The 18536-nt window shown below is 40.3% G+C and overlaps 2 protein-coding genes across 4 annotated transcripts; one reads left to right on the top strand and one right to left on the bottom strand.

Moving 5' to 3' along the window:
• Positions 1 to 233: 233 nt before the first annotated feature.
• On the bottom strand, positions 234 to 8905 carry LOC114145895 (uncharacterized). Of its 2 annotated transcripts, XM_028019558.1 has the most exons (18): positions 8736 to 8905; positions 7013 to 7955; positions 6739 to 6930; positions 6129 to 6648; positions 5931 to 6043; positions 5823 to 5848; positions 5145 to 5185; positions 4142 to 4271; positions 3899 to 4058; positions 3650 to 3773; positions 3527 to 3531; positions 3211 to 3274; positions 3065 to 3099; positions 2414 to 2477; positions 1142 to 1222; positions 1030 to 1043; positions 713 to 746; positions 234 to 554 (listed from the first exon to the last, which is right to left on the bottom strand). In XM_028019558.1, exons 1-18 carry the CDS (start codon positions 8742 to 8744, stop codon positions 485 to 487), a joined length of 2625 nt encoding a protein of 874 aa, XP_027875359.1. In that variant the 5' UTR covers positions 8745 to 8905; the 3' UTR covers positions 234 to 484. The 2 variants fall into 2 exon arrangements, with proteins under 2 accessions (XP_027875359.1, XP_027875360.1); XM_028019559.1 differs by lacking the exon at positions 1030 to 1043.
• Positions 8666 to 18397, top strand: c8a (complement component 8, alpha polypeptide). 2 transcript variants are annotated; one of them, XM_028019572.1, is made up of 12 exons: positions 8666 to 8671; positions 9979 to 10102; positions 10203 to 10296; positions 12923 to 13070; positions 13160 to 13307; positions 13384 to 13573; positions 13659 to 13841; positions 14682 to 14922; positions 15015 to 15146; positions 15531 to 15688; positions 15767 to 15992; positions 18137 to 18397. In XM_028019572.1, the coding sequence occupies exons 2-12, from the start codon at positions 9999 to 10001 to the stop codon at positions 18286 to 18288; spliced, it is 1776 nt and encodes a 591-aa protein (XP_027875373.1). In that variant the 5' UTR covers positions 8666 to 8671; positions 9979 to 9998; the 3' UTR covers positions 18289 to 18397. The 2 variants fall into 2 exon arrangements, with proteins under 2 accessions (XP_027875373.1, XP_027875372.1); XM_028019571.1 differs by lacking the exon at positions 8666 to 8671 and having other exon boundaries at positions 9914 to 10102.
• Positions 18398 to 18536: the final 139 nt, after the last annotated feature.

The following is an 18536-nucleotide window of genomic DNA, read 5'->3' as shown; positions in this document are numbered from 1 at the left end:
GGGGATTTCACAGAAGCGCAGTCAGTCAGAAGATGGATTTCGCTTTCGTTTGTCCAGGGTTCAAAACGTGGAGGCGTCTGTATTTGTTTAGTTCCAGTGATATTACCGTTTTTCTCCACACTTTGAATAAGTCATGAATGGGAATTTTTTTTCCTTTCTTTTTCGTTCTTAAATCCCCCTCCGTTAAACGGTTTCAAAATGAGTCGGCTAAGCGGGGAATGCAAGGAGTGCGATTCAGAAGAGTCAATGGGATTTATTTAAACAGAACAATCTCATAACCACTTTCGGAACGTCAAGCAACCGCAAACAACCGTTTATTTCCGCCCAAATCCAGTGCAATCATCAACTGTGTGTGTCGGCGTCAACTTTTGAGAGTGCATGTAAAGAAAGTAAAAGTGTTCAAACCATTGTGAAATTGTAGCTCTAGTAAAGATAAATCAAACAAATTGTTTCCGCCGATTGGTACACACTACGGCCATCTTGATCAGAGGGTGTCGGCATATAGAGGAGGAGGGGGAAGCAGCTCCATCTCTGTGAAGTCAATCTCCTGTTCGCTGTCACAAAAAATTAAAAACAAAGAAAGATGCTTTAAGTACAGTTTGGGGGGATTATTTAGGGGGTAAAAAAAACAAATCCTGAGTGCTTCAGTACTATAAACAAGGATCAAGGAGATTCCAGTTTCTCCTTCTGATTAGACGGAAGCAACACTTACGGATACGGAGGCTCCTCAACCGCACACAGGGAACCTAGATAAAGACAAGAATGATACGCAAGTCACACCAACTTTGAACTGTAGGTCTGTAAAACACGCAACACCCTCTCGTCTACAAGTCATGGGAGATAAAACGCTCCCCATCAAGCTGTTTTCCATCACACGTAAAAAAAAAAAAAAAAAGTCTCCGAGTTGTGTTTAGACTGCAGAGGCCCCGAGGTGATGTGTGCGTGAGTGCCCTTGTTTTAGCTTCACCGTTATCAGTGAGAGAGGAGCGGTGACGTCAACGGAGGAACAATATTAAACTGTCAACTCACTTGACGTGTCAGCACTTTGAACGAGACAAACAGGATAAGCAAAAAGTTATTAGCAGAACGAGGCGGGGACAGTGGGAAGTGTTGGCAGAGAGGCGGCAGCAGAAAACTGTACTTGGTAGGAGTCGCTCCTCCGTCGCCGTCTTTGCCGCGTTGGACCAAGAGGGCTAGTTTCTGCAGAGCCTCGTGTCTGGTTCTGTAAAGCAGGTGACATTTCTGACTCACATTTTACTGACCAACAGGGCAGTGGTGGTTCTTGCCAGAATGGGGTCCTGGGCAAGTTCCTTCTCACCCCCCAACCAATTAATACTCAAGTAATTATGTGAGTTTCTTTCCAGCAGAAAGCAGGCTAACTAATCCCTCCCTACTCACCAACAAAAATGGGAAACTTACTTCACTGTGAACTTGTTCAAGGCACAGCAGACAAATAAGATATAGATTTTTTTTTTTTTTTACTTCTTGGGTGTCCTGCCTCCCTTTCTAATGCCGCCCTGGACAACTGCCCATGCAGCCCATTTCAAGAACTGCCACTGCTACAAGTGTAGGAGAGATATTTGCACTCAATACAACTAGGATTGAAACAATTAATTGGCTTAATCAGGATGAATCAATTATTTAAAATAATTGCCCACTAATTAGGTGATCGATTAATCATTAACTGGAGACAATTTGCTTAAATAAAAATACTCAGAGCAGTAAACAAGCCAAAACTAGAGTGATGTTGGAGGCATTTTCATAGCTGCGGATGCATCCTCTGCTACAAATGATCAAGCATTCATTGAAGGCCAATATGTTGCATTTTAGACAATATTTTATTTTAATATGTTTATTATCTTATTTGAAAATGGAACTGAATTACTTGTTTGTTTGCTTCTCTTAAAGTATTTCTAATGTTGTATAAAAATAAGTGTAAGGGGTTAAATGAAAAATCTGCAGAATGTGCCCATTTTTAAAAATCTGATTAATCGTCAGAATAATTGCTTACTAAAATAATCGACAGTTGCAGTCCTAGACACAATCAAATGTAGTGATCCTTCGGACTAATTTTATCCAGCAGGTGCAAATTTGTTTGTTCAAGCTAATGTTCTAGTATTCAATTTATGCAAAGAGTCAATACATTAAGTTAATCTTTCTATTAGGAGACTTCTGTAACTCACCCTGACATATTGGATCAAATTCATGTGTTTTTTGCAAATTGTTTTTCTTGATCTTACTTCAAATTTATGCACTACTTCTTAGTCTTTCACATTAAAACACACTCAAGAGTTGCCTATTAATACATTTAAAGGCATTGCATTAAGCTCATCACCGCTAACCCACAATTGTTAATTCTTACGTTGGCATAAAACTGTTTTCTCTGCTGTGACAGTGTGTGTTTGGGGCTTACTGTGTGTGTTGGTCTTCCAGGTTGCCGTCACTGAGTGTATGCTGGGCATCCACATGAACGCAAGCTGACAAAATGAGCACATGAAGGACAAAGTGAAACGGCACGTTAAAAGGCATGTCAAGCTGGGTTTCCATCGACCATAAAACTGCAAGATTGGAATTAAGAAAATAAATTTGCATAATGAAAACACGCCAATTTTGAACAAACTCCCGTTTTTGGATAAAAAAAATGTTTGCGCTAGGATGAGGGGGTTTTTAGGCCATATCGAAGTTAGTGCATTTCACAGAACACCAGTGGAAACACTTTTTCTGCATCACATGAGTCACATGATCAACAACCAGATGTTACTACTAGAAGAAAAGAAAGAAAACAAGAAGTGGTAGGAGGATGAGGGAACAAGCATGCTCAAGAGTGATTTTTAATTGTGTTCCTTGTTTTATAGAAAACACAGAAATTGCAAAAAAAGTGGGTTTATTGACATTAGCGGAATATCAACAAAGTTTTGAGAATTGTACAGCGCAGTAAGAAGCAGTCTGCTATATGTCCACACACAACACCAACCAAACAGAGACGGCCCTCTTCCCTCTCAAGTGACACACTGAATTTTTGGTTGGGTTTTTCCCCCAACACTTACATACTTCATATACTTACACATTTCTGGCTCTGAAACAGTCTGCTGAGCAACACTACGGCACAGAAACAAAGAGAGAGGAATGAACACTAAAATACTTTCCATCTGCTAGGATATTGCGTCATCAGGGCACTTTCAGCCCTAATGAGGACAACGATGGTCATACTGGCTTTCATAGGATGGCGAAAGAGTTTCATCCTCACAGGCCCACTCCTCGCTGTCATCTGTGACTGTGGAAAAACAAACTGCTGTGATTAAGACCAGCATGCATGCTGATGAGAGACGTTCAGCAGCCTCACTCCCAGTAAAAAAAAAACAAAAACAAAAAAAAAAACACAGCTTTGAAGCAGATGGCGAACATGGCGACTGACGTGGTGCTTCGTCAATCAACGAGCGCAAACATTTTCTGTACCGTTCAGCGCGTTCTGACACAATGAGTGATTGAAATGTAAGCAACGGGCCGGAGGGCTGTGGATACTTACAGGATCTGGGAAAAGACAGGGGGAGAGAGGGGAGAGAAATGTGTCAGGATTCATCATTGCATGCGTGGAGCTTTGATCTTATAAAACAAAATAAAGAAATCCAGTTGTCTTTTTTTCAAGTACCGGCTCCCAATACTGATGGTGTCCGGCTCGACGTAGGCTCCCCGTCCAGCTGCTTGAGCCTTTTTGCCGAGTTCCAGCATGTCCTTGATGTTTAACTCCACATTCATCACAGAGATATAGCCGTCTACGACAGAGAGGGGACAACAGAGACTGAGAACAACGTTAAGCTAAAAAAGAAAAAGGAAACAACCAAAAAAAAAAAAAAAAGAATCACGTTTAATCTTAGTTATTTGTTCTAATTAAACCTACACTTGAGGTTGGCGTCCCTGGCCAGCCATTTGCCTTTGGGGCAGTTGGTAGTCCGGATGATGCTGACCGTGTCGCCGTTCCTCACAGGCAGGTCGTTCTTGCGGACCTTGCTGGCCACCATGACCTTGGCGTGGTACATCGGCTCTTCCTCCCCAGTCACCTACGGAGTCAGCGAAGGAGGTCAATCGCTGATTTTTAAACAAGCAAGATAGAGTTCAGATTTGTCTGAATTGTATTGCTCACTTTGAACTTTTTTTTCATCTCATTTTCCTTCTTCTCCCTCTCTTTCTGCTCTTTTCTCTCCTTTTCAAGTCGCTGCTTCTCTCTCTTCCTCTGTTCTTTGTGGTCAGCAGTGTAGGGGCTTGTGCACTGCCTACAGAAAGATTAGACTGTTCAACTTACTACAAACAACGTGGAGGGTAAGAGACGTACAATGGAAAAACAAAAAAAATCGTAAGTATTTTTGGTCCAGTTTCCGGTGCAAATAAACTAGTACACTTGAAATAGAACAAAATTACCTTACAAGTAACTTTCCAGAAAGAAATAGGAACTTGTTTGAAGCCAATAGTTCCTTAATATTGATGAAAATGTAATTGTTCCACTGGCAGAATATTTCACTTATAAGACATCTTTCCAAAGTTATATGTGATATAATTTGCCATATGCGAAATGCCAATGGAACTATAACTTTTTCATTAGTACTAAGAAATTATTGACTGAAACAAGCTCCCATATATGTTCCTGAAAAGTTACCTGTACGGTAGCTTAGTCTCGTTTCAAGTGTACCAAGATATTCAAACTAGAAACTAGACCAAGAATACGTAAGATTTTGTTTTTGCATTGTATAACCAGGACGTTTTCCTGATCGTAGCACAAAAATGTCAAATACGTTTATTATGTGGTGGATTACAAAAATATATATTTCCTGTTCTGGTGCAACACCTGCAGAGTGATCTCTGCTGGATCAGCGAATAGGGGTGGGCGACATGGACTTAAAGTTTTGTCATGGTATTTTATGATACTAAGTGATCATGATAAAAGTGAAAATAAGAACTATTTATTACTGCAAACAGAACCTGGATTAAATCATATTTTCTACGTTTTGGTACACTTATAGGAAAAAATAGCAAAAATAATCCAGACGGTGGCGAGAGTTTGAGTTTTTTTTAGAGATCATTAATTGGAATTTATGTCAAAGATACAAAAAGGAAGCAAATGGACTATGTGAACGTTTGGAAACACATACCATGGATGCCGTGGTCGTTTGTGAAGACACGCTTCCCCCTTCTAGAAATGAGCACACGGTTTAGCATACATACAACCGTTTCTCGCGTTCAATGGATTTCATTGGGTTTCGTACAACAGAGCACCACAAATAAAAAGGAAGGAGAAAATTATCCAAATAAAAATAAGTTGTGCCTGCACATGTAGTTATACTCTTTTAATCAGATACTAATGTTTGCCTATTTTCTTCTTTCCACTAATTGGACAAAGTGATTTGTGTCCGATGTGACCACCTGCTGTCGAGAGACCGTTCAACCGGCTAAACATTACATTAGCATGAAAAATGCAAGTTCATTACAATTGGAATATATCAATAAACATTTATAGGACTCTCAATACTCCTTTGGGATTTGAATATGGCAAATTTTTGCAATATATTTACAACTTAGGGTAATTTAGGGAGAAAACTTATTAGAGTCTACAAAAGCATTCAAACTGAGATGGGGCTCGTTACCTTTAAGTAGGACAACCATCCTGAACAACACCACAGATTTGTATTGTTTAAAACATTTTTTGGAGGGAAAAATATTGTTTCCATAAATGTTTTACAAGACATTTTATATGTAAATGATATTTATTCAATTGCATTTCTACATAGAAATATTTTACCCCGCACTTCATAAACATTAAATGTACTTACCCTTAACTGGCTGTCTGCATATGGATCTGGAGGAAATAAGAATGTTAAATTAAGATGAACCTTTGCAACGATTCTCATTTAAATGAGAAAACAAATATCAAACTGTACTTCGTAATCTGCTTTTTTGCTTGGTTGACATATGGCTTGACAGGTGTTTGTTGATCTCCACATCTTCATAAACATTATCGCAGGTTTCGTAGTCGCAGCTCTGATGATGCTCTCTAGAAAACGGAAACGATCCAGATTCAGGAGTAGAAATCTAACAGCTGAACAGACACAGTAGCCAGCTGTTGCCACCAAACCCACCTTGGTTGCATTTGAGTCTTGCGGTTTGGTGTTGGCTGGCCCAAAAACTCAGTTTCCTCTGGGACAGTCAGTTTCTCAGTAGCCCCTACATAGATCTCATCGGAGCGAGAATCGAGAAAAGAATCTACAGCAGCATCTTCACTGTAGGACCGCTGCTCTGGTAGCGGCAGCGGTGGGAACTCCAACGGGTTTATTGGTTCGGGAAAGCTTGCTGGATCAAGGGGTATTATGTGTGAGGTGCCAAGGTTTAGATCTTGGACTATATTGATCCTATTTGACTCTCTAGGTTCACAAACTGCCAAGGCAGAATCCGAACCCCCGTAATCGGTGGCCTCTGATACGGCTGGTGTTGCAGGATCACCAACAACTATGTCTAAAGCTTCCATTTCTAATGCGGCAATGTCAACAGGTTCAGCCTCTGCCTTTTCCAACTCTGAAGTCTCAATGTCTGGAAAATCTGGAACATCAAGGACAGACACTGCCTCCTTTTTGGGTGTTTGGCACCAACCAGGTAATGTTTCTACAAAAAGGAAACCAAAGGTAAATTTAGTGGAAAGACAACCCCTGTAATCTCTACTGACGATTGAGCAAAAGCTGCTGTTACCTTTACCTTTTGCTAGGACTGCATGGTAAGAGCTAAGATCAACTGTTGAAGGTCTAGGGGGTTTTACTGGAACTGGTCCAAGAGTCCACAACTCAGGTAGCAGCTTCTTTAAGGGTCTCCGGGGTGAATAAGGTTCACTAGTCCTCACTGGTAGCTGGCTGGCTTTCTCCAACATAAGGTGCTTATCAAAAGATGGCTCTTTGGTAGAAAAAAGGAAACAATTGTTATCCAAATGACTAATAATTACTTGAAAAGGTAAGATTTGATGTAGGTAACCTACTGCGTGCAGAGTTGTTGGTTTTGCAGAAAGGCCGAGCAGAAATACAGGCCAAGTGTGGAAGGCTTGAGGATGGAGGTACGAGGACATCTGAACCAAGGCGGTCAGGGTTCTTTGGAGACAAACGGAAGGTCTTCTCTATGCAGCTGTAGTCAGGTGAACGCAAGCCTTTGGTTTTAGGCGGAATTGCAATCTGTCGACGTGAGAGTTTCTTCTTGGCCTTCTCCAAAGTGCTCAGAATCCTGTTGTCAGAGTTTGGACATGTTTCTGGTGAAGGAGGGGAGACTACGAATTCAGGACTGGAGATGGCGTTCTCAGAGGTCGACTGGTCACTCTGAAGGGAAGGTCGTTCCTCTGAGCCTTGTTTGTCCATGGAAGAGAAATCACTGGGAGCGTCACCAGGCCTATTGGGTAAATCACCGTATGTGAGCTCCTCGCCATTACCAGCAAAGTTTTTTGATGCCTTGACTGATTTGAAAGGAAGCAACAACCCCTTCTTCTTTATCTTAGTATGTGAGAAGACTTCTTTCCTGGTCTCTGCCTCCAGTTTTTGCTCCTTTCCAGTTGGTGCATCTACCTTATGGTCTTTCACAGGGGGCACAGGGAGCACCAAAGGCATGTGCCAGTCTTTGAGGGGATGCTTTGCTGAGCCATCTCCATTTGCAAGCTGAAATGAGGGAGAGGTCTGCTTAGAGCGAGGGGGAAAGGAAATCGGGCGCTTGCCTCCAGATGACCGAACCCCATCTCTGAAGAAGACACGGGGAACTTCAGGGGTGTGGTCTTCCACAGCCGTGGCGATACAACTGGCCACGGAGCTGCAGTGTCCTAGAAAAGGTTGAAGGAGTTTGGGTTTTTCAGCAACAGCTGGTCGACTGATTTTTGAATAGGCCAGGAGACCCTCCTCCTGAAATTTAGCCCTCAGAGCTTTGAAGTTAATTGATCCTTCCTGAATACAAAAAAATAAATAAATAAAATAATTTAACAAATTTAAAAAGAATATTTGGGAAAGAAGACAATTATTTTGAATTTACTTCAGTTTGGTTCATTCTTTAATGAATAAACCATTAACCATCCGGGCTGTAGCTTACTATCAAAAGGTCTTTTAAAATGTGAACGCATTTGTCTCTGCCAAGAATCAGTTTTGGCAGTAGCAGATTTAAAATTAGAACAGTTATATTTTCCACCAAAATGTTATTCTGTTAAAATTGTTTCAGAAATATACCTATAAGATAATATTCATGCTTTAGCAGTATAACCCCGTAAAGCCCAGCATATTTCCTTTTTTTTCGTATTGAATAAAAAATACATTATTGTCAATGTCTGACAGAAACGTTGATTGACATTCATTACAATTACTTTCTGCCATATTAAAATAAAATTTTAAAAATAATAAATCAGACTGAGATTCAGTTAGTTTCTTAAAATCTGTTGTAAAAATATTTAATTTTCCGTGTCAATATTTTTATTATTAAGCCCTAAAATGCATTCTTCTTCAGCAACTGTGCGGTAGACTAATTACATTTTCATTATTTGAACCCTTTGAAGGCCAGAATTTTTTTTTTTTTTACAAAGCTACATTATTTTATACTATTGAACAAAAATCCAGAAAGTACGTCACACAGACATCAATACAAAGACAAGTGTATGGATCTACAAGACGCTGTAATCTCCATCTTACAGAGCAGAACCTGAGATTAACAATGTTCTGACAGCTTTCGGTTTTTACCTCCTCCATTGTCGCAAGTTTTATTAATCGCCGTCCGGCCAATCTTCTGAAAACTCCTCGTAACTTCAATGCAGCGAACAGCTTCAAGGTGCTAAAACAAACCACTTCAAACAACCGCCGCCGACACACCTGCGTAGAGCGCGTGCGTTCCGTGCGTCACCGAATGAGCCAATCAGAAGCTCATTCTTCTTCTTCTTCTTTTGTTTTTGGCGGTCAGCAAAAACGCTAACCAAAAGCATCTGTTTCTTCATTTGTTTTTGTTTGTTTGTTTGTTGTTGTTGTTTTTTTAATAAATAAAAAAATCGGCGTTCACTTAAATGGCAATGACTATACGTTTCCTTGACAACACAAGGTAATAGAAAACGTAAAAAGATATTTGCTGTGCAAAAAAACAAACAACTAACGACACGTCATAAAACATAACCTCTATAAACAGGGCAAAGAAAAACGTAACATATTGTGTAAATGATAATACTGAGAATTAAACAAATTCTAATTAAATTTAGATAGAGAACTAAATATGGAGGGGAAAAAATTATCTTTGGTTGATCTTTTGCACATTGTATTTAAATATTATTGAAACATTACTTTAAAAACATATCACCTACAGTTCATTGCAGAATTGTACTAAACTTCTATAGAAACCCATGTCTGGTGTCAGACAGTATTCACAGTTGAGCATTCATTACAACAAATGTATGCTCTGTTTTACAGGAACTGAATCTGTTTTGATTAAAGTAAGTTTTCGTGTTGATGAACAGTCTGGAAAAATGTCACAGAAGAAAACACAGAAACACTGTAAAAGTCCCTGCCACAAAGGGAGAGGAAACTATTATGGCTTACATTTTAAAATGGGTTAATACTAAGTACTCCTCAAATTTCAATCTATAAAATCAAACTTAATCTGTAACCATAAAACGAGTTCTTATCCAATTCTTTAGTGTGTCAGTAATGTACATGTCAACGAGCTCGTTAAAGGAGGAAAACCAAACTGAAGAAGCTAAATGAGGAAAGACATAAAGAGGTGCTGGCCCTTTGTTTGAGGACGGAGCGTTTGTGATGTATCTTTTGCAGTGACCAGAACAGGGGTCATAGGTCATTAAAACAAAAAAAAAACTTTCCCCATTTTTGTAAGAGCTTCTGTTTACTCTTGATCAATCATTCACTTTCTGTTGGTGCAGACAGCGACGGTAGAAGTCCTCCTAGAACCACAACATCCACTTTGTGATATGATATGTTGAAGCTTCCGTGATCGTTTTCAAAATGGGGACATTCAGTCATGTGGTTGTGGCTTTATGTGCTCTGCATCTGCTTATTAACCCAACTGCGAACGCGACCAGGAAGCCATGGACAACTTCTCAGACCAGGTGCAGTATTTTTCACTACATCGGTTCGAACAATCAGTTTAATAAATCCCATGCTGGGCTTATTATGTGACAAAAACAAATGTCATGTTATGGTGCTCAGGAGGGCCAGAGCTGCAAACAGTCCGGCGCCCATCGACTGTAGAGTGGGGAGGTGGTCGTCTTGGACACGGTGCGACTCCTGCACAGATAAAACGGTGAAGACGTTTTTCTCTGTAAAATAAAAAAACTAAAACCTCCATTTGTTTCCTCAAAACATCAATGTAGATGATCTGATAAGATCATCAGATCATCTAGATTGGAACTAGAGGGGTCACTGAAGGAAGGACTGGGTCAACTATCCACCACTAAAGGCAGCTGGGTTCTGTTTTAAATAGAACTGCTTATCAATCAATCAATCAATCAAATTTTATTTGTACAGCACATTTCAGCAGCAAGGCATTTCAAAGTGCTTTACATCATATCAAACACAGAAACACAAAGCAACATAGAATCAATAATCAAAACACAGCATTAAGTCAAGTTCCATCAATAAATTTGTAATTGATTACATTTCAAATACAATCCTAAACAGGTGGGTTTTTAGTCTAGATTCAAAGGAAGTCAGTGTTTCAGCCGTTTTACAGTTTTCTGGAAGTTTGTTCCAAATTTGTGGTGCATAGAAGCTGAAAGCTGCTTCTCCTCGTTTGGTTCTGGTTCTGGGGATGCAGAGCAGAACCAGAACCGGAAGACCTGAGAGGTTCTGGAGGGTTGATACAACAACAGCAGATCTTTAATGTATTGTGGTGCTGAGCCGTTCAGTGATTTATAAACTAACAACAGTATTTTAAAGTCTATTCTTTGAGCTACAGGGAGCCAGTGGAGGGACTTTAAAACTGGTGTTATGTGCTCTATCTTCCTGGTTTTAGTGAGAACGCCAGCAGCAGCATTCTGGATCAGCTGCAGCTGTTTGATTGATTTGTTGGACAGACCTGTGAAGACGCTGTTGCAATAATCAATACGACTGAAGATGAACTAATGGATGAGTTTCTCTAGATCTGGCTGAGACATTAGTCCTTTAATCCTGGAAATGTTCTTCAGGTGATAGAAGGCCGACTTTGTAACTGTCTTTATGTGGCTCTGGAGGTTCAGGTCAGAGTCCATCACTACTCCCAGGTTTCGGGCCTGATTACTGGTTTCAGTTGTAATAATTGAAGCTGTGCATTGACTCTAGATCTATAGCTCTAGATCTATAACTCTAGATCGTTCCTCTTTAGGTCCAAAAATAATAACTTCAGTTTTGTTTCTGTTCAGCTGGAGAAAGTTTTGACACATCCACACATTTATCTGCTCTAAGCATCTGTTCAGTGATTGGATGGCTCATGAAAAAGGCTCATTTTGAGTGGTTTTTTACCAGGTTTATAATACGGACGAGTTCAGATGTGCTTCTGCAGAGTTAATAAGGCTGTTTAATATAATCTTCTATAGCCTCTCACCTTCATTTTCAGGTCATTTCTTTTGTGGGAATATACATTATTTGTAAAAACATATTGTTTTAAGTCACTGATATTGTAATAATTTCCCTGAAATCAATGTAACCAAAGCATTATTTCTTTGGTCTAATTATTAACCAACAACCTTGTGTTTCTTGGGGTACAGTTGGATATACTGTAACACAGAGGCCCATTGTTTGAGCCCCTGACCACTCTGCTAAATGAAGCCTGATATGTTTGCCTCCATGCACAGTGAGCGGGAAGATAACCCTCTAAACTTCACTGTTGGAGAACTGCAGCATCTTGGGATCACCACGTCTCTGCAGCAACCATTAGTTACCATCCACATCCCAACTGGTTGTGTAGGATGTGAGGAAAATATGTTTTTGTTCTGTAATTGTAAATGTGTAGTTTGCTAAATTAGAACTGTGTGCTTTGTTCAGATGAGACTAAGTAGCAACAGAATCCCTAAGTTGCTGTGAAATGAGTATGGCGGAGGAGCTGTGATGCTGTGGGGCTGACTCTCTTCCAAAGTCTCTGGGAAGCCGGTTAAAGAATAAGAGGCTGGTCTTTCAGCAGGATCAGGGTCCAAAATATTATGGCTAAATTGACATGGAAATAGTTTGAATAAGGGCAGGACTGTTGTCTTGCAGAAAGAAGGTCATGGGTTTGACTAACCGCCTGGAACTATACTGCATGGATTTTGCTTATTTTCCCTGTGTATGCATGCATTCTTTCTTGGTATTCTACAGTTGGATCAATTGGTCTCACTAAGCTGTCCTTAGGTGTGACCCTGTAAGGACAGCTAGATAGTTTGGATGACACGAAATCTCACTTACTCCTTGGTCATTTAAGTCCTCAGAGGTTGAACCCAATAGAAAACCTGTGTGGAGAGCTGAAGAGGAGAGAGGCTAAAGGAGGAATTATGGCTAGGAAATCTAAAGGGAATAAAGAATAGGCAATTGTCAAAATTGTCTCTGCTAGAAATACTGGGCAAAAGGATTGTACAAAGTATTGCCAGCAGTTTCCAATACAATCGTAAAACGCTTGACTTCTATAACTCCTGCCTGTAATGTAACAGAATATATTTGTGATATATATATATGTATACTATATACATATAAAACTATAAAACATTTAGTTTTAAAGTCAACCTTACTGGCCTTTAGTTGATAGTTCTCAGACAAGAAACTGTGTTATGATAGTGGGGAAAGACATGCATCAAAGGTCATTAGGCTAGGACTCAAACCTCTGATGGCCACGTCAAGGACTAAGGCCTTCATCTTTGGGTCACACACTTTATCTCTGTGTCATTGCCACACCCTTAACAAGCTTCTTTACTTCGCTTTAGTTACGTTTTCGACACTTGGAGAAACCTGCACAGTTTGGTGGGACAGACTGTGTTGGGACATTGTGGGACCGGCTGGCGTGTCCAACAGCGACCACCCAGTGCTTGGTCAAGGATTACTGCGGGGAGAGTTTCACCTGCAAAGAAACAGGCAAGTCCCGCCAAAAGGTCTTTTAGGATGACTTGCTTTTTTAGTCAAGGGAGGTTTGTGTGTTGCTGAACTTTTGTCCATCTTTCCAGGACGCTGCATAAGCCAGTCCCTTCGCTGTAACGGGGAACCAGACTGCGACGATTTCTCTGACGAAGACGAATGCGATCGCATCAACCAGAGAGAGGACAAGTGCTCAACCTTGATCCCAATTCCTGGCGCTGAACGTAGCACGCAGGGGTAAGTCCTGGATGCTTTTCACAGATATGAACTTACCTTGTTTGGAAACAAAATACTTCTGCTTTCTTTTTCAAAGCTACAACCTCCTAACTGGAGACTTTATGGATCAAGTGCTTGACCCCAAGTACTTTGGAGGAAAGTGTGAATATGTCTACAATGGGGAATGGAGTAAACTGACGTATGATGCGTTCTGTGAGAGCCTACAGTACAATGAAGACGAAAAGAACTACCGAAAGCCTTACAATTACCACACCTACAGGTTTGTGGTAGGTACGGTGGCTCTTTATGTAAAGTAGAGATTGGTGATTTCCAAAGAAACCATGGATTTTACTAAAGGTGAACCCGTTACAGGCTGAAGCCACCTCGAAGGGTTCCGATGAATATTTTGAAGATATGCAAAGGCTGCTGGAAGCGAGGCAGTCCATGTCGTCCTCCAATTTCGGCATCTCTGTTGGGATCTCTTTTGTGAACGTTGGAGTGAAAGGAAATGCAGAATCCGAGTTTCTCAACAACCTCACAAAATATCAAAGCCAGGTATATTCTAAAAAAACTATCAATGAAAAGACTATGCTGACTGCTTCAATCAGCAAAATTTTTTTAAAAAAAGCCCTCTTGTGTGAAACCAAATATTGTGTTGCGTTTATGTCCCTTAAATGAAACGGAAGAAAAGAAATATGACAATCTGAAAATGACCTCCTGCTTTTTAAACCTATACAGTCAGCAACATTTAAGCACCCAAATAATTTAACTTTAATTAACTAGTGTAAACCATGATTAGCTGAAACAAAGTATGCATAGTTTGTAGAGGATACAGCACTTTCCGAAAGTATTTACAACCCCTTGGATTTTTCCACATTTTGTCACATCACAACCACATAATCTACTGTATCTTCTTGGTAGTTAATGTGGCAGGAAGGAAAATTAGAGTGGATCCCGACTATTAGAAGGAAGTTGTAGTTTCCAGCCCATGAATAAAGAGGATTAGGGACTACAAGCCACAGCAAATAGCTAAAATACTTGGGACCCACTCTAAAACTCCCTATTTTAATAACACAAACACCTAATGTGCCTTAATATGCACAGTGCAAAACTTATTAGCACTGCTGTATAAGCTAACATCTACAGTCTCGTTGTACGAGGATATTTCAGCATGCCAAGCTACATTTTCTTTTGAATATTTTAGAGAAAAATCTGTGAATAATTTGGAGTACCGTTCCACACACACACACACACACACACACACACACACACACACACACAAAATATGCAAACTGCTTGTAGTGTTCGGTACTCGCTTGGTTTGCTTCAGAAAACAATACGCCACTTTTACGCCTCGTGAAGCGTTCAGGTCAGGCTTTTCTGCTTTGTGTCCAGGACTTCAGCTTCATTAGGGTTTGGTCCAAAGTGCAAACCGCCCACTTCAAAATGCGAAGCAACCAGCTGATGCTTCATGAAGATTTCTACATCGCCCTCATGGAGCTTCCCGAACAGTACGACTTTGGCGTTTACTCCCGCTTCCTGAACACCTTCGGTACCCACTACGTCACAGAGGGAGCCATGGGGGGATCTCTGGAATACGTCGCCGTCCTAAATAAAACGGCTATGGCCAAGTCAAGTAATCAAACATTGGTTGGTTTAAATTAGGAGCTCTTATGGAAATTAAGTACTTCAAGTAAAATGTTTCATCTTCTTTCCTAACTCTTCCAGATATAGACGCAAAAAGATTTCAGTCCTGCTTCGGGGCCTCTCTCGGCATAAGTTATTCTCTCAGTGAAACCTCAGATTTAGGTGTTGAGGTTGAAGGAAGTCAATGCGAAACCAACAAGGAAGATTTTAAAGGTGAGTAATTGTATTTCAGGTGGGTGTGCCTTTTTTTTATTTTCAATTCAAGTATCATTAACACGCATCTTTAACTATTAATTCACTTTTGACTTTTAACTCTGCAAAAACACTAAATCACAAAACCAAGTACTCCATTTATTGAAATATCCTGCCAACAGAATTAGTACCTTTATAGCAGTACTAAGGAATAATTGACTTAAAACAAGTTCCTACGTCTTGTCTTGCTGAAAATTTACTTTCCAGTTAAGTTTTGTCAAATGTACTAAGATATTTGCACCAGAAACCAGACCAAAAATACTTGGTAACACTTTGTGTTGTTGCACAAAATCTTGCCAGACTTGTTTGTCACAGCCTTAAACCACTGCGCTTTGTTCTTTGCAGCGAACTCCTCCGAGTCCGCTGTGGTTGAGGACATCATCAAACTGGTGAAAGGGGGAATCACAGAGACCGGCTCAGGACTGCTGGTCATCAGGGACCAGGCAACATACAGAAAGTGGGGGGCTTCTCTCAAATACAGCCCAGCTCTGACTGACTTTGAGGTAACAACACACCCAGAAGACGGTGACGTTACGTTCCCCCGCCAAACATTTCACACCGATTTCGATTCCTGACTGCAGATTTTGCCGATCTTTGAGGCTGTGCGCCTCAGCACGGCAGCTGACCACGCAGGAGCCAGAATAGAAAACCTGGAGAGGGCCATAGAGGAGTATCTGCGGGAGTTTGACACTTGTCGGTGCGCCCCCTGCAGGCACAATGGGATTCATGTCCTCTCAGGCACCTCCTGTAGCTGCATCTGTAGGTCGGGCTTCCGGGGCGTGGCCTGCGAGGAGACCCTCAGGAGAGGTGAGTGTGCGATGTGAAACCAAAACTTACATTTTCAACTATTAAATGTTGAAATAGCAGACTGACCAGCAGGTATTCTTTATATTCGGTTTGAAGGTTTAATTAATGTATATTTCTTGAAAGTGTTTCCCTATTTATAGCAAACAACGTTTCCACTAAAGTTGTTTCCACTAAATGAATTCCCTTAAAAAATAAAAAAAAAGTTCAGGCTTTGGGTAAAATGTGCTCCGTTTGTTTTTCACAGATGTCTTGAAAACCGGACATTAGCTGCGTTCCAATCACGAAACTTTTGGGAAAAAACATTGTGAATTGTGAAAACAATTAATAAAAAATTCACAATTGCGCTAAATAAGAAAAGCGATTAAAATCGCACGTGAATACATTTGTTCACGCGAGAAGCCAATTGAAAACATGCAGCGCCACCATCCCCCGTCTTTTCTGTCAGTAGTAACAACAGGTCGTTAAGACATGATTGGTGATGCAAAAAAACAAAAGTGATGCAAACAGAAGCTGCGTTTGTATTGATCATAAAATTGCTGGAATTGGAATTAGAAAAATACATTTGCTTAATGGAAACACCTCAGTTACAAAAACACTCAAGTTTTTCAATAAAAAGGGATTTTTTTTGTTTTAGAGGCAGAATTTGGGACCAAACTTACCCGACGTCTCAAATTTTCGATGACACTTGTAGCTGTCAGTTCTTAAAAAAACAAAAAAAACAACAACATTGAGAGCAACATGTTGTGCTTTTTTGCTACTTGTATCTGAACTAATTTCTTCAAAGCTGACCTTTATAAGCAGTTATGCCTCATATCACTTTGGGAGGCAAAGGAATCAGCAAAGGGGCCCATCATGTGTTCCTGAGGGACACCAAACAGGCTCAGGGAGTTGGTTCTTGATGGCTTCGTTGGAATAAAGCCTGTTATAGCTGACAGAATGTAAACACACGAAATGGGTTTCGCAAGAATTTGGATTCCAACCTTTAGTCAGAGGAATAACAGAACTATTTCTCGTAGATATCTACAGGCTTCCAGTACTTTCATCCTACTCAGTTTTTCCCAGCATTCCTGCTTGCTGATGTAGATTACAGTTAATTACAAAGGGTCTCGGTTTGGGTCCTACTGGTCACTTATTAAAAAGTCATGTTATTCCTTCTTCACACCTTTTTTTTTTTTACTATTTATTCATTTGAGCCTTTTCCTGTTTTGCTAAATGAAGAACTCAACTTTTAGCTTTGCTGTTGTAGGCAGTACACTGACCTGTTTACAGGAAACCATGACAAACATTGCTCATTGTTGTAATGACCCTAATTTCATCCCAAATAAACAAACTGTCAATGACCGGAGAACTTCAGAGATCTTTTTTCTTATCCACAGAGTTTCCTACAGTTCTGCTGAAAGCGTTTCTCAAAGAAAATATCTAATTTCCTGGCAAGATTAGAAATAATTTTCTGCTCACTTTGTCTCTTTGCGGAAGAACCGAGTCATCCCTGGCTTTGATTGCTAAGTGGTCTTGAGCAAATGTTCTTTCTGAACATATTTTAAAGTTTTCTTTAAACTTTGGTTGCTTTTTATACATTTTCAGTCCAGTGATGGACACAGAAGATTTTACTTGGCCCATTTTGGAACAGGGCCATTTCCAGAATCATTCCTTTTGTTTAAATCAATAACTTACATTTATTTGTTAGACTTCCCTCCCCCTCCCACACATATTAACCTGTTAATAGTGAAAAAAAAACAAAAACGCTTTTTTCACAAACAAGGCCTCCATTTCATTTGAATCAGGAAGAAGAAAAAATCGCAACGTTCCGACAAAAACGTTAAATTACTTTAAGCAACATGGAAAACAACACATCTGGGGCCGCTGAAGACTTTTGAATAATTCTGAATAATTCAAATTAGGTGCAGCAAATATTTCCTTTGGTAATTTATGAGTTTTAAACAGAAACCTCATCAAACTCCCAGAATATTTTCCCCCAAGCTTTATGAGCACGGTTCATCCTGTTTGTGTTTCGACCATAGAGGGGCAGAGACTTTGCGGAGCATTCTTTGCTCATTAACAACGATTCGTTTTACTGATATTATGAAATATACCACAGTCGTTTAAGTAAAGCAAAATGAAACCATTTCCTTTTGTCTCCACAGATGCCAAGACAGATGGCTCGTGGTCCTGCTGGGGGTCATGGTCTACCTGCTCGTCAGGGACGAAAAGCAGGAGAAGAGTCTGCAACAATCCTTCACCTGAAGGGGGCGGGGCACCCTGCCTGGGCTCAGCCAATCAGAATCGTCGATGCTAAAAGGAGCAATCCCCCCCCCCCCCTCCTCCACATAGAAACAGACAGCGAGGGGATAACGAGTCGTCGTTGTTGTGTTATTAAAAAAAATAAATGAGCTTTGGAGACTTTGCGTACCTTTGAGCCTCTATTCATTTCAAGAATGTTGGTTTTACTGCGTGCAACAGCAAGGAAGTTGTGTTTTGCTTGTATGAAGGATGAATCTGAGTAACAGCAGCTGAATCTAGGTCAGTGCCTAAGGCAGGCCTAGT

This window comes from Xiphophorus couchianus, chromosome 6, assembly GCF_001444195.1.
Source record: "Xiphophorus couchianus chromosome 6, X_couchianus-1.0, whole genome shotgun sequence".
NCBI classification, from domain to species: Eukaryota; Metazoa; Chordata; class Actinopteri; order Cyprinodontiformes; family Poeciliidae; genus Xiphophorus; species Xiphophorus couchianus.
The sequence above is the reverse complement of the archived record's forward strand: the minus strand, read 5'-3'. Positions and strand labels throughout refer to the sequence as shown.